Here is a 24,186-nt window from a genome sequence, read left to right as displayed (position 1 = left end):
CCAAGGGAAAGCCAACTTGGGGGGTACATCTGTGGAATTTGGAGTTCGATATATCAGTTGTCGCTGGTATTTTTGTTCGAAATAAGCGTAGTTTTTGCAACATATTCTCATTGTAAATGTACCGTGTCTGGAAATAGTTTGATATAAACGGGTTCGATATAGTGATGTTCGACTGTAGTAGGTATTCAAGCAATATGCCAATGTGCAGATTTTTCTGTGGTGACATGCATTTCACAGCACATAACTATCAACATGACATATGGTTACTTGTTCAAAAAAAAAAAAAAAAGTCTGAACAGCTGGCCAATTCTTGCTTTAACTCTTTCACGGCGGCGCCATAGGCAATCGGAAGCCGGCGTCCGATGATTTTAAATATCCCGCAAAATCTGAAACCCGCGTTCTACAGACAACTATCGCCATCTGGTGTGTTCATTGGCAACTTCTCTTTCAATTTCGGTTTCGTTTGTTTATGTGTCTCGTGTGGTGGCGGTGTAGCAAGATAAATTTGAACCGGCGGTAGAGGAGAGGAGGAGGAAAACTAGCGTCGGGTTCGCGCCGCGCTCCGCACAGTCGGACTGCTGTAGCAAGCACTTCGGCAGCTCCTGCTGTCGATTTTTCTGATTCCAGCAGCAGTGAGGGGTGAAGCAATGATGTGGGATCTTCAGATTTCAGTTAGGACGACGAAGCTCCGGTTCAGGTGCCTCGCACTTCAACAAGCGCTGGCAGGTAATTTCGTTGTGACTCCGCGCTGTATTTATAAACAAAACGTGCTTCTTATCTGACGACTGCGGTTTTGATTTTGTGTTTGGGGTCTCGAGAACGTACGGCCGGGATATTTTCCCAAATGCATTGCGCCATATCGCGCTATCACCTTCAAGATAACCTGGCGCTCGTGTCAGATCAGCGCTGCAGGGTTCAGGGGCGACGCTTGTCGAGAGCGCTCGATTTTTTTTTCTTGTTTTTTACCACCGAACTGATAAGGATTTTGTGCGAGGACACAAAAGAGTGTACCGTAATTACCCGATTCTAACGTGCACCCGATTTTCCTGACAAAAAACCGAAAAAACTTGCACCTCCGATTGTAACGCGCTCGGAACTGTGTGAGCAAGAAAAACGAATGTGAGAGAAACGGGTGATTTATTTCCCGAAGTAATCTCACTCATCTCACTCCTCGTCGCTCTCTGCTGACCACAACATCTCGTCCTCGGTGCCGTCAAGCACGTTCGCGATGCCACACTTCTGAACTAACGTTCAACCGGCAGTGGTCTAATTAGTGTCGCATTATGGCGGTGATGGGAGCAGCCAGTTGATTTTACCCAATTGGCCCAACCGCTTCTGCTCATTGACTAGCCAGAGTCACTGTAATTATTAATAATGACTCTGGCTATTCAGTGAGCGGAAGCGGTTTGGCCGGTTGGGTAAAGATCAAGACAGACTGCTCCCATTCATACAGCAATACTCGCTGGTGTCGTTTCACAGCTGCAAACAGATCAGTCGGTCCTGATTTTACTCAACCGGACAAACCGCTTCCGCTCACTGACTAGCCATAGTCATTATTAATAATTAGAGTGACTCTGGCAAGTCAGTGAGCGGAAGTGGTTCGGCGGGTTGGGTAAAATCGACTAAGACTGCTCCCATTGCCGCCATCATGCGACACTAATTAGACCATTGCCCGTTCAACCATGGTCGATGGGATGGTGGCCCACGCCTCACACGCCCATCCCGCGAGCTTCTCCAGAGGCACATGCTTCAGCCGACCGATCGTTTTGAATGCGTGAGAGCTGCTGCTGCCATTGCTGTTATCAAGCGCGCAAGTGGAACGATTTGACGATTTGTGTGAATGCCGATAGAAAAGCCTTGGCGCCTATGCTTCCTGCGTCCGAAAAATTGTTGCTAAAAGCTTTGGCGCCATCTTGAGATGGCGATGGTGATGGGTGGGACGAAATTTCCGCTGTTTCGGTTTCGGTTTCGTATCCGATTCTAACGCGCATGCGATTTTTCGACCTATTTTTCCAGAAAAAAAGTGCGTGTTAGAATCGGGTAATTACGGTACTTGGATGCACATTTTACAGAGACTCACTCACCCTTGAGTGCCCTAGCGGCGTGGCACAGCCGTCAGTTGCGCTAGGTTGACGGGCCCTCAAACATCCAAAACTTGGTGTACATTGTTGATTTATATATTGAATCATAGCCAAGGAATGTAGGAACAATTTGTATATTTTAAAATACCTGAAATAATTTTTAGTCTCGGTAAAAGTGCCGATTTGTGTTTTTCGTATACTTTTCTTGGGGGCTTTTTTCTGATTACTTGACGAATAAACTGTAAGTGCGAGGACACGAAACTGCTGCTTTGTGTTTGGAAGAGCAATCTATAAGCTACAATTTTATGCATAGCAAGGCTACGTGTGTCCAGTAGCTCACGAGAAAAAAAACGTTTTGTGGAAGCACTTAAAATCGGCCGTTTTTCCGCCGTAAGGAAAGAGTTAACTTTGCTCAACAATTAGATTCTGTGGTCAATTGTTAATTTAGTCTCAATGATATGATTGGTGTTCACAATGTTTCTCTGGCTATGTAAGGGGGGTAAGAGTTCTTTTGTACAGTGGCTAATGTGTTAATCAGTGAGCAACAGGGCTAGTACTGTGTGACAAGTACGGGGCGCTCCCCGACCCTAATCTTTGTTGGCCGCTAAGTTGGGTGGCCCCGCCAGGTTCGGTGGGCATCATTGTGCTACGCTGGCCGATAAACACCAACGAGCACAACAGCTCGCGCTCACTCACTGTCACCACCAACAGGCTGCGGGTCGTCACTCAGCTGGAGGGTACTGCGACCTTCCTACGTTCACGAATGCGGGGAAAATCGTGACATACTGGCAACAGCCAAGGGCAGGGATTCCAGTTGACACCCCTGAGAACTTCTTGCCACTCAACTTGTGCCCCTACCATTGAGTTTTGGGAAGACTGCCCAGCATTGGGCAGAAGTGGCGTGAAGACAGTTTGGTTGCAATGTGTTTCATAATTGTAGCATTGTATTCAGTACAAGTAAAATTGTGTGCAAGTTTTATGCCAGTGATATCCTGCAAGCAGAAAGGTTTGTCACTGAGGGAGGAGCCAAAAGTCATGGGGAAAGCTGACAAAATTCCAAAAAGCAAGCGCACAGACCTAGAAATAATTTTGCAATTTTCTTACCCCCTGCCAGCCTCCTCTCGTCTGTATGACTAATGCAGGGGTGAGACAGCTGCGCATATTGCGCAGATTTGATACAAATTTGCTTTCCTGCGCCGGGCTGCTCCAAAAGCTTGAAAATTGCAAAAATTGCGCCAAACTGCTCCAAAACAGTCTGACAGCCAAGGATTTTAACACTCTTGTCAGTTTCAGTGGGGAAAAATGCTTACTGACAGCATACTTTTCCAGCACCCCCCAGGTGATGCTGTTTTTAAAGGTTTAATTGATTGATCATTCAATAAAAACGTCATAATGTCGGGTTGCACATGTTATATTCTGTGAGTTTTTAATGTTTTCCCAGCAAAAATTAATGCAAAGTCCTGTAGAAAAAACACTTGTGTACTGAGGCGACCAACTAATTGTGCAAATTGATGAAAAAACGGCAATTTTCGGAGCGCCATATCTCCGGAACGACATCACTGGGCGCCGCCATCTTGATGTGTTGAAGATTGGAAAACATATGGCTGGCGGGTGAAGCAGTCGCTCGGGGTTCAGGCAGAGTGCTCTTCGCCTATTTCTACCGTGGTTTTGGTGATGGGAGTGGCTGGGTTCACATTTAGTCGTTTGATCTGTTGTGGAAAGCTGTGCGACTCGAAAGACGGGAGTTCATCAAAAACTACCTGGTGCCGGCGAATTCCCCGTGTTTCGGCCTTGAGTGCAAGGCACGGTGCGCGCTTGAAGGGAAATTTCGGACTCATTGCGGTGTTATAAAACGCTGGGTTATTGCTGCCTTTGACAGCGAGCTTGTGATCGGTGGGAATAGGACGATCGACACTGCAGAAGGGGCAGCACAGGCTTCATCGCCGCAAAATGTTCAAGCAGTGTCCGATAGCGGGACAGGCTATAATTGCATGCTAGTAATAATGGTTCATCTATCTGACGTGAAATTTAATGACAAGAGGGAGTAGTAGTAGTAGTAGTAGAAAACTTTGTTACAAGAGGGAGGTTGCTAAACATACCGACCTTGCGCCGACTGTCACCTCGCTTTGCACTACTTTTGCCTTGGCTCTACATTTTTGCATAAAGCCCAGTCTGGGATTTTAAAAAAAATGCCGTACAATTGCTTAGTGTTTCAATTCGATATACTAACGGCGCTCCACACTATCATGCATAGAGTCCGAGAATTTAAAAATGCTTTGTAAAAATGTAGTGCAGTTCGTACCTTGGGATACTCTGGTAGAAAAAACTTTATTGAAAGGCTGTTTCAGTGTACGTTCAAAACCGATTAAAAAGTGCACAGAGTTTGCAAAAATTTGGCTTTTTAGGCTCCTAAGGTGACATAATAAATGTCCTTCTGCTCCAAATCAAGGTTCTTCTGCTCCGAAATCGAGATTTCGCTGCTCCAAAAACTGCTCCCAAATCTGATTCAGCTGTCTCACCCCTGCTAATGTGATTCCTCCCCCCATTCCTTGTAATCAGAGAAATGCTGCCCAAATCCCTGTTATACAAGAACACCTGCTTCTCAAGTTGTTGAAAAAAAAAAAAAGGGCCGCACATCATCGTTGTGTAAAACCAGTCGCACAGTAAATTGATTCTGTTTGTATTTCTTGTTGCTTGATGTTGTGGAAACTGTTCAGATGGGAGGGAAAAGAACAGCAGCCATCATAGAACCTTCTTACGCTTTGAAGGCGAAGTGGGTGAGGGGTCAAACTAAGGGTGCACTGGTGAATTATTTTTGTCACACCTGCAGACTTGAGAGCTCTGGTTTCATAGTAGGTGCCGATAATCTCGGCCTTCATTTGTTGACCTACTGGCTTGATCTGTAAATAAGGCAGTATTTAATACAGGATAAGTGTGTGTTTTCTGGAATGGTAGTTTGCAGATTTTATCTGCTTGCATGCAGCGCACACCACACTTTTCGCCTGTCTCTGTGGTTCCAGGTGTTCCCTGAATGCCAGCCCAACTGGACTGTCCGCTGCCGAGAGCTCGCTGGATGGCCTTCTCTCTGCTATTCCAGGCGCGTGTTCAGTGCAGTGCCCCGAATACGTTGCTGTGAGTGCTGTTTGCAGCTTTGTTCACCTGTTGCAGCAAAGGGGAGTCTGATATCGGTCTCCAGCCTTGCAAGGACTCGTTGCTTACTGTCAGCCAATGCATCATCATGGACTTTGCTAAATTCATGATGACCCACAGTAGCGAAGAAAGTGCCTAGGATTGTGGCCAGTAAAATCATTTGACAATTGGTGATTTGGAGATCTGAAGGTTTGAAGCTGCGGGAAACTTTCACCTTGGCCAAGCGTATTCTGAATGTGTTGTAGGTATCACTACGGCAGCAGGGAAACGATTAGTAGCACCGTGAAATCAATTTTAAGCATTGGAAATAACGATAATGCACTTGCCAACATAGCATACAAGTGCAAGTGAGACCGCAGCTGGTCCCGTCCACTAGCCAGCTAGGTGACCAGAAAACCAGCTGAGCTTCTTTTTTTTCCTAACACCCTCTAGGGAGTATGGCTTTTCCCAGTGCAGCTACGCACTTGTGCACGCTTTATCCACACGACCAGCCGTCCAACGCTGACCTGGCTTGGTAGTGCCGTTTGCCCAGCCAGCTATGACGTCGCTTCCGCCTGGTCGTAGTGGTCGCCCTTTAATATCAGTCGCGGCTTCAACACTGCTGATTTTTACTGATTGCTCGCAGCATGCTAGCGCATATTTCAGGCGTAGAAATATGTAACCTCCAGTGGCTTAAGCCACACTATTAAAATAGCATTTTCAATAGGCTGAAATCATTGGTGTAATGCGCTTTTAAGGGAAACACTTGCCGGCACTGGCGTAGTGATTGCCTTGTTCCTTTCTTAGTCCTGCCCACTTTGTATTACGTAGATCGTGGGTGCACATGCGCCTGGCAGGCACGTCTCAAATGCATGGGTTTGTCTTTCTAGCCTGGTTTGTTCATTCACATTTTATCGGACCTGTTTGGCCAGAGCACATTGTATACCAGTGAGCTTGAAACCTTTTGCCTTGGTTGATAATACCTAGTACAACACGACCACATGAATACGTTTCTCAGAACACAAAATACTGATGGTGTAGGAAAAAACAGGTCTCCAAACATATAGTGCACTACAGAACTTGCATCGGGACAGGGTCTTCACTACATACCTAACTGCTGGGAAAATGCTTGAACGCTGATTCTGTCACTGGGGCTCCACTGTTCTTGCTATTTTTTGTGCAAGTACACCTTTTAATGGTGGAGGCATTACTGGTATACTTATTAAAAAATTTGAGCGTCCATGTGTCTGAGTTTGCCTGCACCTCCATCCCTGTTTTTTTGCTTGCATTGTAATTTTCATGTATGTACCCCTCCACTGTAATGCCAGTAGTGGCAATGTGGATAAAAGAACACATAAATAAATTAATCCCTAATGAGTTTCTGGATCAGCATTGTCAGGGTGCAAACAGGTCCTTGAAATTGAAAGTACAATTTTCAAGGGCCTTGGAAATCCTGGAATTTTTTCTTCTCCTTGAAGACCCTTGAATCTTTGGGCGATAAAAAGAAGGCCCAATTTTGCTACCTGCTTTTCACGGCTTATCAGAGTGGTCCTGCGCTTTTACCATCAAAGAAGTGCTTTTGCAATTTAAAGCCAGCTCGGGAGTACATGTGTGCTGCTTTAAGGCCAGAATACATGGAGCGAATATGCGGCAAAAAGTCCACAAACAGTGCCCTGCGACATTCGCCCGACTGGTGGTGGCGGAAAAAACGTTATCTGCTGCCAATCTGACTAGGCCAGTAAAGTTCACCCAGCAGCGAAGGGGCAAACCAAAGAAGCCAATCAGATCCTCCAATTTCTCCTCCATGGCATGTACAGATAGGCTGGTGAACGGCTGCTTTGGAAGCCTTTGAAAGCAAGAGAGCTTGATAGGCGTATGTTTGGCTCGCGCCTACTCAAGTTAACTGAACGGATTGTAAATGAGAGACTGTTTGAGGAAAATGACGTTGCAATGAGTGAAGTCCGCGAGATTCCAATAACTCAAGCGAGCACGGTCCTGACCCAACTGCCGTGGCTTCTGTCGCCGAGATAGGCATGCACGATAGCTTTTGTTAGGTTAAATAAAGGAGATCCGGTTACATTATTTGTACAGTCGACTCCCATTAATACGAAGTCCATGGGGACCGCAAAAAAACAGAACTTCCAATTAAGCAAAAAGCTTAAGAACAGCGTTGTCATTAGTTTATACCACGTCTCCCTTCTTGATTTCTTACAGAATCTGACTTTTGTCGTCTAGTCCGGCGTACGACACGGAATTCTGTGATAGTTGAGACAAGACTTCTTGCTAAAATCAAAGCCTGAAGCTCCCACCACGCAAACTGCTCACATAGCACTTTGTGCAACAAAGAAGGTTGAGGACTTCAAAACAGAGAGATGCGTACGATGGCGCAGGTCTCAACTAGCCTGCTGCTTTATCAATTGTGCACCACCTCAGTTGCGGTGGCGCTGACATAGCAGGGCGTTGTTTTGGCTTTTGAAAATTTTGAATTTTATCAAGAAATGACGGTCACTTTGGTGCTTTTTGTTCGAAATAACTTCCATTTAACCAGTATAATGGTGTGATGTAGATTGTTTTTCTGGATGAGGAGGATAAAGTTTACCAGGCAGAAGGGAAGTGAGGCAGGTTTAGCAACGGACTAAACACACAGTATATTAACGGGACAATTAAAGATAATCTGCACACATGAAAGTTAGGCTAATATAATAAGAACCGTCTAACAGAACAATAAGTCCCATGAGAAAAGTCCCACTCCCAATAGTTCTCGCTCACATGTGGGTCCTGTCGATGAGCTGGCTCTGTGCACAGGGTTCGGTGCGATGGTCGTTGGCGTTGTTGAGCCGCGGAGTATTGCGCTTGTTCAGTGTGCTGGCCACTGGGGCTGTTTCACCTAGCCGTTGGTGCTCGCCATTGCGAAGTCTCAGCGCTGTTTCCCGTGTGCTAGCCGTTCCACGGAGAGGGTTGCGTTGCGGACGTCGCGAGGACTTGCCAGGATCGAAGGTCCTGGCAAGTCCTCGCCAGCCGAGAGCTCCCAGGAGGAATGGGCGGCTCCGTACCAAAGATCTTCTAGGCATTCTCGCCCGGCCGAGAGCTTCTGGAACTGCCATCTACTTCCTGCCTCCAGCGCTCCCCACCTCTCCTTCCTCTTCCTCCTCCCACGCACTGTTTCGACGTGTTCTTGTCCGGCTCCCTCCAGCACGCGCACGTTTTCTTTTTCACTTATTCTGCACCCCAAAGAGCGCCTACTCACAAATAGGTTTTAGCTTCAAATTATCGAGCAATATCGTTCATTGAATTGCGTGTAAATTGCTGGGACCAGCACATTACTTCTAATTAACCAAAAATTCCAATCAAGTTAATTGAAATTCCCATCCGCAAGATTGGCGTGTGGGGAACAAGCGGTATCAGTGTGAGGACCTCTCTAATATGACGAAAACTAGAAGCATCAAGACGTATGTATTGAAGGCCTGGTTCCACATGCTGTATTTTGCAGCAAAAGGTCATTATTTGAAGTGGACGATAGGTAAAATGGAAGGGGGGCGGGTATTGTCGGAAATTGAAAACAAATATTTCAGCAAAAGAAAAGCCCCTTACTCGCGCAGAATTGTCGAACGACGTACAGTAATCCCTCATTATAACGAAGTCAACGGGACGGAGAAAAATTTCACTATAACCGGTATTTCGATGTAAGTGACCCCTCGAGAAAAGCTGAAGAGGTTGAGCTTTAATTGCGCCACAACTGCGAGGAATCAAAACACAATGTATTCAGTGAAGCGAAACTTTATTCTGGGGCAAAAAAAGGCATGAGTTTTGGCTGTTTCAAGTTCTTGCCGGGTGCGAGCAACCCCTGCTCCCATTTGACAAGCATTACATGAGCCTGTGGTCGTCGCCCATGCATTCAACTTTATTTCACAGCAGGTGTAGGTACTCCCGCATTTGCACCATAGTTGGCACATCACATGGCTCTTCGTCCGCCTGAACGTCCGCCTGACTGAACGCAGCGTGCGATGCAGGCGTAGCTTTGGAGGAGCAGGGACGTCGAAACTGGCAGCAAGGCGGCGAGAAGTTGACAAGAAGGCGAGCAAGAGTAGTGACTGGCATGCGAACACCTCGCAGACTGGAGAGCGAATGAGGCGGGGAAGGCAGTGGCCGTTTTTATAAGGGGGCGTGTGGGTGTCACGGAAGGTTGCGAGAGTTTTGCGCTGGAAAGCGGAGCAAATGGCGTGGCTCGAGTCTGAGGTTGCGTTTGCTGAGCTCACGAAACAATTAACCACGCATTGTGGTTACACAGTGCAATCACGAAAACTGACCTGTAATGCACTAGGGGCTTTCTATGATCACTGGGCAATTTTTTCCCGAGGCGTGCAGCCGTAGCATTTGCAAAACATGACGAGAGTGAGAAGTTGGGCTTGTTGGTGATGCATTCTTGTAGGCTAAGCACGAGGCAGACACAGGACGACACAAGATAGGGGACGAGGACGAGCGCTAACGAGTGATAACGAGCGCTCGTAATCGTCCCATCTCTTTTCTCGTCCTGTGTCTGCCTCGCGCTTAGCCTACAAGCAAAACATGAGTTTTTCGGCACCCAATTCTCGACTACACTGCTAATTCCACGGTTCGAGTGTCGGTGTTCGCGACCAATGCCTAGGAACAAAACTCAATGACCCTACCGCGCATTCGGACCGTTTGTCTGAAGTTGGATGGCGCTAAGGGAGCATAGGTAACCAGCTCGAGAAAATCGCCGGGGAAACACCAGCTTGTGTTGACCCGCCATGCTGACAGCATGACTCGCTGCTGAGTCGCCGCCGCTCGGCCACGCCTCCACACGCCACTTCGCTCTAAGCGGGTCAAGCTCTTCGCGCACTTCGAGTAATGTGGCCTAAAATTCATGCGTTTCGGTTGGGACGAGAAGAAATTGCAAATAAAGCGACATTTCGAGTAAAGCGATTTCCTTATAACGAGGGATTACTGTACACAAGCGGGAAGCTCCTTTATGGGGCCTGTTTACTGAACGCCACCGTTGGTTCTGAGCATGGAGATTCAGTTAGCCACACTGAGAACAACCCAGAAGTGATGCAGTGGCAGGCATCCTGCTGCAAAAGGGTTTCCACTGCGTGAACATTGTTGTGAAAGTTTGCTCCATGTGCTCTGGTCTTTATATGACAGCTAGGATGGAGCTGGGTACCCCCCATCAGGAAACAAAGAAACTAGCACTCGCCCCTTTTCTGCATTTGTCACTGCTTCATCATTGCCTTTTCCTATCGTTTAATTTGCTTGTCTCGCCTTTGCTATGTCCACCGTAGCTGCGCTCCGCCTTCAGTATGCTGCACTGTATCTGGAATACGAATGGTGCTTGCGCTTGAGGATGAAATGCATACGAGCGCTAGGTAAGCAAGACTAAATGTGAGCACACAGTGCATTTAGCTCCTACATGACTTTATTGGAGGATTTCATTTTTAAGGGTGGGAGTGATGCTGGGTAGTCAGTATACCCCCCCCTCCTCTCCCTCAATCAACCTGGAAATTGGGCGGGTGGGGGGAGGTAATAATTCGAATGTTTCTCACTATGTGAGGTTGTATTAGGAGTATTTGCACGGCTCAAAAATGTTCGTTACGGCATCACTAGCATAAGGCTCCTTCAGAAAGGGGCTAAACTTGTCCATTGCCAAAAGGTGGAGTTGTATTACAGAGATTCGTGCTTGAGGTCTTTTTTTTTAACATAAGTTATTCAAGCTTAGTATGTTCACAGAACAGTTGTAAAACGTTGCTACTCGTGCGGCTCCGCACCCTTGAAAATGCCTTGATAGGGCCTTGAATCCTTCAATTTCTGTGCGTGAATCCTGTACGAACCATCGATCATCCTCATCGTCATACCTTTTCTCATGTTAAAATGGCTACCCCTCAAGAGGAGCAGAATTATGGTTAAGCTCCTTGTGCCACTCGATGGAACACTCCTTGTGGGCATTAATACCGCTCTTCTTGTTTCACATCAGCTCTAGTGTGAGATGGTGCACCCTTTTAAGGTGTGGTGTGTGTCATTTATCGCCTTACGGGGCAAGTCCCTTGTGAAGGTCACGGTCTCGCCCCTCATACAACCCATTGTGCTGGTGGGGGCCAGGCTTAGGCCCTTCATAAGAAGTACAATCACGGTCCTGTTGCTGGGAGAAATGCCAATGCCAGCCAGCGCTTTTTTTAGCCAGTTGCTAGCTTTGGTAGCATGGTTACCATGCTACCAAACATGGTAACCATGCTACGTGGTTACCATCTAGCATGGTTACCGTTGTAACTTTATGGTTAACGAAGAGCAGGGCAGTAGCCGGACAATGCCTTACGGTTTGCTCCCCCTTCACTTTACAGGATTCTGACTTCTATGCCAAGGAGCGCAAGATCCACATGGTGTTTCCATTTGCCGTCAACTACTGTGCCAAGAGCTTCAACGCAGTGCCTTATGTGCACCCTGATTACTCGAGGTAAGAGCGCCTAGCCAAATGGCTGGCCAGATAGCGATGTGGCGGCTGCAGTGAATGAAAGCAAGCACCCTGGGCACCAGACATCACTTCTCAATTTTGCATTCTAACAGGCTTTGCATGGTTGTGCACGCAAGTGTCAGCATGCTTGCATCCTCCCCTTGATAGCCAGAGGATCAGGATCAGTTATGCCCTTACTTAGAACTTTTTTTGCTTTCCTATGCTGACTGTGCTAACAAAAATAGCCTTGCCTTGCTTTCTGTACCTTTTCTGTCTATTCCTGCTATGCATATAAACTTGAACTTGTCACTTTTTTTTTTCTATGGCACTTAATAAAAGGCCTACTTGGGAGAAAGCCCTGTTCAGAGCAGTGGGAGACCTCGGCAAAAGTTTCAGTTTACGGACCCTCCGGTGCCACCTGAGCAGTACTTTTGTCCCATGAAAATGGCCACAAATGCTCTTTCCAGTTATCAATGATGGGGTGGAATAAAAGCGTAGTGGAAGTACTGGTGCTGGTAGAAAAGTTCGCTTTGCAGACTTACTTCATTTCACAAAACTGCTTACTCTATTGTATTTAGGTTTTTTAACATGTACGCCCTTTGTCAGGTTTTTTTTTTTTTTTTTTTGTATGGCATTTAAAGGGACACTGAAGTGAATTTGTCAAGCTCCCGTCTTTGCTTGCACTGCGTAGACTGGCTCAAATTAGCACACTTTTCATCGTTTATCCGGTTGACAAATCGGTAATTATTTTACAAAGCGCGAAATGAAAAAAACTGCCATGCGCGGTTTGCGGCGGCCGCACCAACTAAGGCTGTGACGTTGGGAGGAGGGGTCACTGAGATTGGACGATGCCCAAGGTTAGCAATCAAACAAGTTTCGGTTTCGGTTCTGTAAAACACAACCAATGGCGTTGTTGGATGGGCATTCTCAATATCTCAGTAATCATCGTACCGCGCTAATGCCATGTTGTCGGCTGTAAAATGCATAAGATAAGCCTCCCAGGACGGCTTGGAATCGTAGCGTTCACTAGCCGAGGCCTACGCAGTGCATGAACGCCCTCCGCGTCCCCGCAGACGCTCAAATGCCATGCGTTTTTCCCCTATATTTGGAGCTTTCCTCCCTCATGCCTGTATCGTAAAAAGCGTGTTCGCACCAGGCCAAGGGTCTGTTGATTCTGGCCTGTGCCCACTGTTCGCAAGCAGTCGGTGCTTATGGCAACAGCACGCCAACGAGAACTCGCTAGCGCGCCAGTGCCAGCCTGCGCGCGTTCTGTGAACTAGTTCGTGGAGCAATGAACGTTGTGGCCCAAAAAAAAGGTGAACTCAGTATAGAAAGCATCGGCGGAAAACGAAAAAGTTAACTTATAAAAAAAAAAAAAGCATGTACCCATGGGGATTCGAACTTGTGACTTGCAAAACACTGGCTCTGTCATACCTAGCGCTCCAAACCACTCGGCCACGGACGAGCACGGCCGACTTTGGAAATATAAGGTATATAATGTATAACCAGTTTACACTTTTATTTAGTTTTAGCATTCCAAGCAGCTTAGGTGACTATTTGTTGTTTTGCGCTCGTGCAGTAAGCATCCCCCAAGTGTCCACAATATCTCACGTCTAGCAATTGCATTTCTTAGACGGAAAAGCGTTCGTCGATGCGTAGTCATGCTGCTGGCCGCTGTGCTGTTCGCCCAGCGCAAAAAAGTGCTTCCCGCACGCTAGTTTTATGCTGTGCAGTAAAAATATCATTTTATTTTATTTCCTTCGTACCTATATTGACTTCGCTGACTCTTCTCCCGCCTTCAAGAAGCCTTATATTTTCCTACTGGCGTACCACTCAGCGAAGCGTCGCATGTGCGCTTGTGCGGCGCTTGTGTGAAGCGACCTTGACTTGGAGCTAGATACAGTGTACAAACTAACCAAGTAAAGAAAGGCACATTCTTCCATTCACAAACGTGTCCTGGCTTCGTTTCAACTGACCGAACGAATTGCGACAACCCGGCGGCGGCCGGCGGACGAAGCGCTGGGCCGACTGACTCTGTCTGAAGGCCGGGGAGCCGTGCAGTAGTGCAGCCAATTGCAACCTCGGCTCCTCCCGACGTCACACGAAAACGCCACAGAAAATGGGCGAGCGTAAAGAGAGGAGGACAGCATTTTCGAATTTACTTTTTCTACTAAATAAAATCGCGTAAACGCGCCCAGAGGGGTCGAAACATGGCCTGGGGACTCCGGACTACAATTTGCGCTAGTAATCCCACAATGTTTGCATATGACTTCAGTGTCCCTTTAATAAACGGCCTTCTTGGGAGAAAGCCCTGTTCAGAGCAGTGGGAGACCTCAGCAAAAGTTTCAGTTTACGGACCCTCCGGTGCCACCTGAGCAGTACTTTTGTCCCATGAAAATGGCCACAAACGCTCTTTCAAGTTATCAATGATGGCGTGGGATAAAAGCGTAGTGGAAGTACTGGTGCTGGCAGAAAAGTTCACTTTGCAGACTTACTTCATTTCACAAAACTGCTGACTCTATTGTATTTAGGTTTTTAACATGTACGCCCTTTGTCAGGTTTTTTTTTGTATGGCATTTAATAAAAGGCCTACTTGGGAGAAAGCCCAGTTCAGAGCAGTGGGAGACCTCAGCAAAAGTTTCAGTTTACGGACCCTCCGGTGCCACCTGAGCAGTACTTTTGTCCCATGAAAATGGCCACAAACGCTCTTTCCAGTTATCAATGATGGCGTGGGATAAAAGCGTAGTGGAAGTACTGGTGCTGGCAGAAAAGTTCGCTTTGCAGACTTACTTCATTTCACAAAACTGCTTACTCTATTGTATTTAGGTTTTTTAACATGTACGCCCTTTGTCAGGTTTTTTTTTTGTATGGCATTTAATAAAAGGCCTACTTGGGAGAAAGCCCAGTTCAGAGCAGTGGGAGACCTCAGCAAAAGTTTCAGTTTACGGACCCTCCGGTGCCACCTGAGCAGTACTTTTGTCCCATGAAAATGGCCACAAACGCTCTTTCCAGTTATCAATGATGGCGTGGGATAAAAGCGTAGTGGAAGTACTGGTGCTGGCAGAAAAGTTCGCTTTGCAGACTTACTTCATTTCACAAAACTGCTTACTCTATTGTATTTAGGTTTTTTAACATGTACGCCCTTTGTCAGGTTTTTTTTTTTGTATGGCATTTAATAAAAGGCCTACTTGGGAGAAAGCCCAGTTCAGAGCAGTGGGAGACCTCAGCAAAAGTTTCAGTTTACGGACCCTCCGGTGCCACCTGAGCAGTACTTTTGTCCCATGAAAATGGCCACAAACGCTCTTTCCAGTTATCAATGATGGCGTGGGATAAAAGCGTAGTGGAAGTACTGGTGCTGGCAGAAAAGTTCGCTTTGCAGACTTACTTCATTTCACAAAACTGCTTACTCTATTGTATTTAGGTTTTTTAACATGTACGCCCTTTGTCAGGTTTTTTTTTGTATGGCATTTAATAAAAGGCCTACTTGGGAGAAAGCCCAGTTCAGAGCAGTGGGAGACCTCAGCAAAAGTTTCAGTTTACGGACCCTCCGGTGCCACCTGAGCAGTACTTTTGTCCCATGAAAATGGCCACAAACACTCTTTCCAGTTATCAATGATGGGGTGGGATAAAAGCGTAGTGGAAGTACTGGTGCTGGCAGAAAAGTTCACTTTCAGACTGACTTCATTTCACAAAACTACTTACTCTATTGTATTTAGGTTTTTTAACATGTACGCCCTTTGTCAGGTTTTTTTTTTGTATGGCATTTAATAAAATGCCTACTTGGGAGAAAGCCCTGTTCAGAGCAGTGGGAGACCTCAGCAAAAGTTTCAGTTTACGGACCCTCTGGTGCCACCTGAGCAGTACTTTTGTCCCATGAAAATGGCCACAAACGCTCTTTCCAGTTATCAATGATGGGGTGGGATAAAAGCGTAGTGGAAGTACTGGTGCTGGCAGAAAAGTTCACTTTGCAGACTTACTTCATTTCACAAAACTGCTTACTCTATTGTATTTAGGTTTTTTAACATGTACGCCCTTTGTCATGTTTTTTTTTTTTGTATGGCATTTAATAAAAGGCCTACTTGGGAGAAAGCCCTGTTCAGAGCAGTGGGAGACCTCAGCAAAAGTTTCAGTTTACGGACCCTCCAGTGCCACCTGAGCAGTACTTTTGTCCCATGAAAATGGCCACAAACACTCTTTCCAGTTATCAATGATGGGGTGGGATAAAAGCGTAGTGGAAGTACTGGTGCTGGCAGAAAAGTTCACTTTCAGACTGACTTCATTTCACAAAACTGCTTACTCTATTGTATTTAGGTTTTTTAACATGTACGCACTTTGTCAGGTTTTTTTTTTGTATGGCATTTAATAAAAGGTCTACTTGGGAGAAAGCCCTGTTCAGAGCAGTGGGAGACCTCAGCAAAAGTTTCAGTTTACGGACCCTCTGGTGCCACCTGAGCAGTACTTTTGTCCCATGAAAATGGCCACAAACACTCTTTCCAGTTATCAATGATTGGGTGGGATAAAAGCGTAGTGGAAGTACTAATGCTGGCAGAAAAGTTCACTTTCAGACTGACTTCATTTCACAAAACTGCTTACTCTATTGTATTTAGGTTTTTTAACATGTACGCCCTTAGGTTTTTTTTTTTGTATGGCATTTAATAAAAGGCCTACTTGGGAGAAAGCCCTGTTCAGAGCAGTGGGAGACCTCAGCAAAAGTTTCAGTTTACGGACCCTCCAGTGCCACCTGAGAAGTACTTTTGTCCCATGAAAATGTCCACAAACGCTCTTTCCAGTTATCAATGATGGGGTGGGATAAAAGCATAGTGGAAGTACTGGTGCTGGCAGAAAAGTTCACTTTGCAGACTGACTTCATTTCACAAAACTGCTTACTCTATTGTATTTAGGTTTTTTATCATGTACGCCCTTTGTCAGGTTTTTTTTTTTTTTGTATGGCATTTAATAAAAGGCCTACTTGGGAGAAGGCCCTGTTCAGAGCAGTGGGAGACCTCAGCAAAAGTTTCAGTTTACGGACCCTCCGGTGCCACCTGAGCAGTACTTTTGTCCCATGAAAATGGCCACAAACACTCTTTCCAGTTATCAATGATGGGGTGGGATAAAAGCGTAGTGGAAGTACTGGTGCTGGCAGAAAAGTTCACTTTCAGACTGACTTCATTTCACAAAACTGCTTACTCTATTGTATTTAGGTTTTTTAACATGTACGCCCTTTGTCAGGTTTTTTTTTTTTTGTATGGCATTTAATAAAAGGTCTACTTGGGAGAAAGCCCTGTTCAGAGCAGTGGGAGACCTCAGCCAAAGTTTCAGTTTACGGACCCTCTGGTGCCACCTGAGCAGTACTTTTGTCCCATGAAAATGGCCACAAACACTCTTTCCAGTTATCAATGATGGGGTGGGATAAAAGCGTAGTGGAAGTATTGGTGCTGGCAGAAAAGTTCACTTTCAGACTGACTTCATTTCACAAAACTGCTTACTCTATTGTATTTAGGTTTTTTAACATGTACGCCCTTTGTCAGGTTTTTTTTTTTTTTTTGTATGGCATTTAATAAAATGCCTACTTGGGAGAAAGCCCTGTTCAGAGCAGTGGGAGACCTCAGCAAAAGTTTCAGTTTACGGACCCTCCGGTGCCACCTGAGCAGTACTTTTGTCCCATGAAAATGGCCACAAATGCTCTTTCCAGTTATCTATGATGGGGTGGGATAAAAGCGTAGTGGAAGTACTAATGCTGGCAGAAAAGTTCACTTTCAGACTGACTTCATTTCACAAAACTGCTTACTCTATTGTATTTAGGTTTTTTAACATGTACGCCCTTTGTCAGGTTTTTTTTTTTTTGTATGGCATTTAATAAAAGGCCTACTTGGGAGAAAGCCCTGTTCAGAGCAGTGGGAGACCTCAGCAAAAGTTTCAGTTTACGGACCCTCCGGTGCCACCTGAGCAGTACTTTTGTCCCATGAAAATGGCCACAAATGCTCTTTCCAGTTATCAGTGATGGGGTGGGATAAAATCGTAGTGGAAGTACTAATGCTGGCAGAAAAGTTCACTTTCAGACTGACTTCATTTCACAAAACTGCTTACTCTATTGTATTTAGGTTTTTTAACATGTACGCCCTTTGTCAGGTTTTTTTTTTTTTTTTGTATGGCATTTAATAAAAGGCCTACTTGGGAGAAGGCCCTGTTCAGAGCAGTGGGAGACCTCAGCAAAAGTTTCAGTTTACGGACCCTCCGGTGCCACCTGAGCAGTACTTTTGTCCCATGAAAATGGCCACAAACGCTCTTTCCAGTTATCAATGATGGGGTGGGATAAAAGCGTAGTGGAAGTACTGGTGCTGGCAGAAAAGTTGACTTTGCAGACTTACTTCATTTCACAAAACTGCTTACTCTATTGTATTTAGGTTTTTTAACATGTACGCCCTTTGTCAGGTTTTTTTTTTGTTTGTATGGCATTTAATAAACGGCCTACTTGGGAGAAGGCCCTGTTCAGAGCAGTGGGAGACCTCAGCAAAAGTTTCAGTTTACGGACCCTCTGGTACCACCTGAGCAGTACTTTTGTCCCATGAAAATGGCCACAAACGCTCTTTCCAGTTATCAATGATGGGGTGGGATAAAAGCGTAGTGGAAGTACTGGTGCTGGCAGAAAAGTGCACTTTGAAGACTTACTTCATTTCACAAAACTGCTTACTCTATTGTATTTAGGTTTTTTAACATGTACGCCCTTTGTCAGGTTTTTTTTTTTTTTTTTTTTTTTTTTGTATGGCATTTAATAACAGGCCTACTTGGGAGAAGGCCCTGTTCAGAGCAGTGGGAGACCTCAGCAAAAGTTTCAGTTTACGGACCCTCCGGTGCCACCTGAGCAGTACTTTTGTCCCATGAAAATGGCCACAAACGCTCTTTCCAGTTATCAATGATGGGGTGGGATAAAAGCGTAGTGGAAGTACTGGTGCTGGCAGAAAAGTTGACTTTGCAGACTTACTTCATTTCACAAAACTGCTTACTCTATTGTATTTAGGTTTTTTAACATGTACGCCCTTTGTCAGGTTTTTTTTTTTTTTTTTTGTTTGTATGGCATTTAATAAACGGCCTACTTGGGAGAAGGCCCTGTTCAGAGCAGTGGGAGACCTCAGCAAAAGTTTCAGTTTACGGACCCTCCAGTGCCACCTGAGAAGTACTTTTGTCCCATGAAAATGTCCACAAACGCTCTTTCCAGTTATCAATGATGGGGTGGGATAAAAGCATAGTGGAAGTACTGGTGCTGGCAGAAAAGTTCACTTTGCAGACTGACTTCATTTCACAAAACTGCTTACTCTATTGTATTTAGGTTTTTTATCATGTACGCCCTTTGTCAGGTTTTTTTTTTTTTGTATGGCATTTAATAAAAGGCCTACTTGGGAGAAGGCCCTGTTCAGAGCAGTGGGAGACCTCAGCAAAAGTTTCAGTTTACGGACCCTCCGGTGCCACCTGAGCAGTACTTTTGTCCCATGAAAATGGCCACAAACACTCTTTCCAGTTATCAATGATTGAGTGGGATAAAAGCGTAGTGGAAGTACTGGTGCTGGCAGAAAAGTTCACTTTCAGACTGACTTCATTTCACAAAACTGCTTACTCTATTGTATTTAGGTTTTTTAACATGTACGCCCTTTGTCAGGTTTTTTTTTTTTTTTTGTATGGCATTTAATAAAATGCCTACTTGGGAGAAAGCCCTGTTCAGAGCAGTGGGAGACCTCAGCAAAAGTTTCAGTTTACGGACCCTCCGGTGCCACCTGAGCAGTACTTTTGTCCCATGAAAATGGCCACAAATGCTCTTTCCAGTTACCTATGATGGGGTGGGATAAAAGCGTAGTGGAAGTACTAATGCTGGCAGAAAAGTTCACTTTCAGACTGACTTCATTTCACAAAACTGCTTACTCTATTGTATTTAGGTTTTTTAACATGTACGCCCTTTGTCAGGTTTTTTTTTTTTTTGTATGGCATTTAATAAAAGGCCTACTTGGGAGAAAGCCCTGTTCAGAGCAGTGGGAGACCTCAGCAAAAGTTTCAGTTTACGGACCCTCCGGTGCCACCTGAGCAGTACTTTTGTCCCATGAAAATGGCCACAAACACTCTTTCCAGTTATCAATGATGGGGTGGGATAAAAGCGTAGTGGAAGTACTAATGCTGGCAGAAAAGTTCACTTTCAGACTGACTTCATTTCACAAAATTGCTTACTCTATTGTATTTAGGTTTTTTAACATGTACGCCCTTTGTCAGGTTTTTTTTTTTTGTATGGCATTTAATAAAAGGCCTACTTGGGAGAAAGCCCTGTTCAGAGCAGTGGGAGACCTCAGCAAAAGTTTCAGTTTACGGACCCTCCGGTGCCACCTGAGCAGTACTTTTGTCCCATGAAAATGGCCACAAATGCTCTTTCCAGTTATCAGTGATGGGGTGGGATAAAATCGTAGTGGAAGTACTAATGCTGGCAGAAAAGTTCACTTTCAGACTGACTTCATTTCACAAAACTGCTTACTCTATTGTATTTAGGTTTTTTAACATGTACGCCCTTTGTCAGGTTTTTTTTTTTGTATGGCATTTAATAAAAGGCCTACTTGGGAGAAGGCCCTGTTCAGAGCAGTGGGAGACCTCAGCAAAAGTTTCAGTTTACGGACCCTCCGGTGCCACCTGAGCAGTACTTTTGTCCCATGAAAATGGCCACAAACGCTCTTTCCAGTTATCAATGATGGGGTGGGATAAAAGCGTAGTGGAAGTACTGGTGCTGGCAGAAAAGTTGACTTTGCAGACTTACTTCATTTCACAAAACTGCTTACTCTATTGTATTTAGGTTTTTTAACATGTACGCCCTTTGTCAGGTTTTTTTTTTGTTTGTATGGCATTTAATAAACGGCCTACTTGGGAGAAGGCCCTGTTCAGAGCAGTGGGAGACCTCAGCAAAAGTTTCAGTTTACGGACCCTCTGGTACCACCTGAGCAGTACTTTTGTCCCATGAAAATGGCCACAAACGCTCTTTCCAGTTATCAATGATGGGGTGGGATAAAAGCGTAGTGGAAGTACTGGTGCTGGCAGAAAAGTGCACTTTGAAGACTTACTTCATTTCACAAAACTGCTTACTCTATTGTATTTAGGTTTTTTAACATGTACGCCCTTTGTCAGGTTTTTTTTTTTTTTTTTGTATGGCATTTAATAAAAGGCCTACTTGGGAGAAGGCCCTGTTCAGAGCAGTGGGAGACCTCAGCAAAAGTTTCAGTTTACGGACCCTCCGGTGCCACCTGAGCAGTACTTTTGTCCCATGAAAATGGCCACAAACGCTCTTTCCAGTTATCAATGATGGGGTGGGATAAAAGCGTAGTGGAAGTACTGGTGCTGGCAGAAAAGTTGACTTTGCAGACTTACTTCATTTCACAAAACTGCTTACTCTATTGTATTTAGGTTTTTTAACATGTACGCCCTTTGTCAGGTTTTTTTTTTTTTTTTTTTTTTGTATGGCATTTAATAAACGGCCTACTTGGGAGAAGGCCCTGTTCAGAGCAGTGGGAGACCTCAGCAAAAGTTTCAGTTTACGGACCCTCCAGTGCCACCTGAGAAGTACTTTTGTCCCATGAAAATGTCCACAAACACTCTTTCCAGTTATCAATGATGGGGTGGGATAAAAGCGTAGTGGAAGTACTGGTGCTGGCAGAAAAGTGCACTTTGAAGACTTACTTCATTTCACAAAACTGCTTACTCTATTGTATTTAGGTTTTTTAACATGTACGCCCTTTGTCAGGTTTTTTTTTTTTTGTATGGCATTTATTAAAAGGCCTACTTGGGAGAAAGCCCTGTTCAGAGCAGTGGGAGACCTCAGCAAAAGTTTAAGTTTACGGACCCTCTGGTGCCACCTGAGCAGTACTTTTGGCCCATGAAAATGGCCACAATCGCTCTTTCCAGTTATCATGATGGGTTTGAAGTTTTCTCAGCCTCCAAGACTACCTTCCACTTAAAGGAGCTCTGCAGCACTTACCATCGACTGCTAGGAATGTATTTTGGGGTAAAGTTTATTGTCCCAGCAGTCTCCTCCCGCAAGAATTATGAAAATCCGTTCACTATCACTGAAACTACGCGTGACGAGAAATCGCGCATAATCGTTCCCTCTCAACTCAACCGTGGACAACACGACAAAAGCTGCGCGCTCTCACCCGGAGAAGGGGGCGGCTCGCGGCATTACCTTCTGCAGCCTTTTATATATCATAGGCCGGGGAGTTTTCTCCGCAACGTGGAGGGGTCTATTTCCAGTCTGGTGCCACAAAAAAGCAGGCATGCTCGCAAGTGCGCGCTCGGGCTGGTAGGGCGTTTTTGAAGCAATAAACGTTTGTTGAGTGGTATTGAGCTCATCACTCAAACTCCGTGCACTAAAACACAAAAGAAATGGCAACACTGTGTCTACAGGTCCAGGTATAGAACAGGTTCTTACATAGCGCTGACGACGGCGGATTGTCACAGGACATGTGAGAAATTAGCCGCGAAGTTGAACAGTGACAGCCGACTGGACAGCCATGACCTCAATGACATGGTTTAGGCCATGCCAGGGGTGCATAATGAGAAGAACTGAAGAGATCGTGGTTGGTTTTTCTGCGTGTTTCAAAGCGATTTGTGCGCTCACCACTTCACGTGCATGTGTAATATTTGGCTTAGGTATTTCTGGTAGTGTAAGCTAAGCTTCGCACAGGTTTACTTGCACTGCTCAAAGAGTGTTGCACGGTCCTTTTAAAAGCCCTGGTGTAGTGGTACCGCCTGATGGGCGCCATTGTGGGGGCGAAAACGGGCGCTTTTCGATGTCATGCAGCACGAATGCAAGCAAGCGCAAAATGTGCAGAGCCGAGTTCAAAATGTTCAAAGAAGCAGAATGGCGCCTGCAAACCTGCAAGCTGCAAGGCTATGGCCACAAGGTGGCGTTGAGTGGCTAGCGGTGTCAGGAAAGCCGCATCCTCGAATCTAAGCCGACCCCCGACTTTCGTAGACGACTTTTTAAAAAAAAAGTATCAGCCTAGATTAGAGTAAATAGAGTAAATACGTTCCGCATATCTAGAGAAGGTCATCGTTAGCAGTGCATTGGTACAGCCCTCATCCATAGCAGTCAGGGCGGGATTATTTTTTTAGCTCACTTCAACTTTTTATGCATTCTGTGTAAAATTTGATTAGTTGCTTAATTTATTTGTTGTATCAGTGTAGGCCTTTTTAGATTTTTGTTGAAGGCAGGCTCCTATCACATTGATGAGCTTAACACAACTAGGAGTGGGAAATCGAGAGTATCTGTGATTTCATTTTTACTGGCTTCAATATAAATGGGGTACACTGTGAAAGATGGTCACGTGCAGAGAAAGCTAGGAAGCCAACTCTGGCAGGCTGTGTATGGGAGGAAATGGAAAAGGTCGCTGCGTGCATGAGCCCGGTTGCAGTTTGGTACATGATGGTTGGCGAGAGTAGTTCAGAAGTGCCTGGCAATTTTTTTTTTAAATTGTTAACGTGGCATTTTGTGCATTTATTGAGCAGCTTTAATTTGCATTCCCCTGTGCTTATATGAACTTGAGTGTGCTGAAGTGACGACCTACTTGTGTGCCTTTTTTTGTCTTCCACAGTCTGCAGATTGCGTGTCAGCTGCTGTCATTCAAGTACCTGCTGCGGGAAGTGAGGTCAGTGCTGACTACTGTTGTGTGGTACCGCATATGCTGAAATTGTTGCATTACTGAAGATGTGTGCGGTGTAACTTAGATGCAAGCTCTTGTCCTTTGTGTTTGGCGTCGAGCATATCTGTAAGTACATAATTTGTACAGGGAAATGTAAGTTTCAAGCCGAGGGATCACAGCATAACTGTTGCACCCCTCAATCTCCCTTCAGTAACGCACCTTATTTTCAACCTAGACCATGGTGGAATGAGGAGTGCAAGCGTGCACGTTCCGAACAGAATAAAGCATGGGCACTCTTACGCCGCTATCCTACGGCAGACAACCTGCTCAAGTTTAAACGGGCAAAAGCCAAAGGAAATCGGACACGGCGCTTAGCAAAAAACGAAAGTTGGACAAGGTTTATATCGTCTATCAACTCTTACACAGACTCTCGCAAAGTATGGACTAGAATAAAGAAACTAAAGGGCTACAAGACCAACCCTACTCCCCTTGTAAGTAGGGTGGGTGACACAATAAAAGACCAAGCAGTCGCTCTCGGCAAACATTTTGAACACGTATTCAGTTCCACCCATTACACACAAACATTTTTACACCACAAGAAAGCAGCTGAGCGCCAGCCCCTTTGTGTGAACCAACGCTCAAATGAAGGATACAATGCACCATTTACGATGCCTGAACTAATCACTGCATTGTCCACATGTGGTAAGTCAGCTCCTGGAGCTGACAGAATCAGCTATGAGATGATCAGGCACTTACACAATGACACACTTTACACAATACTCTCTCTCTTTAACAAAATATGGCAGAAAGGCCGCTTTCCAAAAGCATGGAAAGAGGCAATCGTTGTACC

The 24,186-nt window shown here is 45.4% G+C and overlaps 1 protein-coding gene across 1 annotated transcript in view; it reads left to right on the top strand.

Moving 5' to 3' along the window:
* The window catches only part of LOC144156877 (presequence protease, mitochondrial-like), a 229,479-nt gene that overhangs the window by 154,481 nt on the left and 50,812 nt on the right, over nucleotides 1-24,186 (top strand). Inside the window, exons 21-23 of the mRNA XM_077688398.1 lie at nucleotides 5,102-5,213; nucleotides 11,564-11,676; nucleotides 23,289-23,342. Of these exons, the coding sequence (XP_077544524.1) occupies nucleotides 5,102-5,213; nucleotides 11,564-11,676; nucleotides 23,289-23,342 (279 nt within the window). The remainder of the gene's footprint in view (nucleotides 1-5,101; nucleotides 5,214-11,563; nucleotides 11,677-23,288; nucleotides 23,343-24,186) is intronic.

Source organism: Haemaphysalis longicornis, unplaced genomic scaffold, assembly GCF_048455015.1.
Source record: "Haemaphysalis longicornis isolate Haplotype H1 unplaced genomic scaffold, Haemaphysalis longicornis Haplotype H1 scaffold_1, whole genome shotgun sequence".
Taxonomy (NCBI): Eukaryota; Metazoa; Arthropoda; class Arachnida; order Ixodida; family Ixodidae; genus Haemaphysalis; species Haemaphysalis longicornis.
The sequence above is the reverse complement of the archived record's forward strand: the minus strand, read 5'-3'. Positions and strand labels throughout refer to the sequence as shown.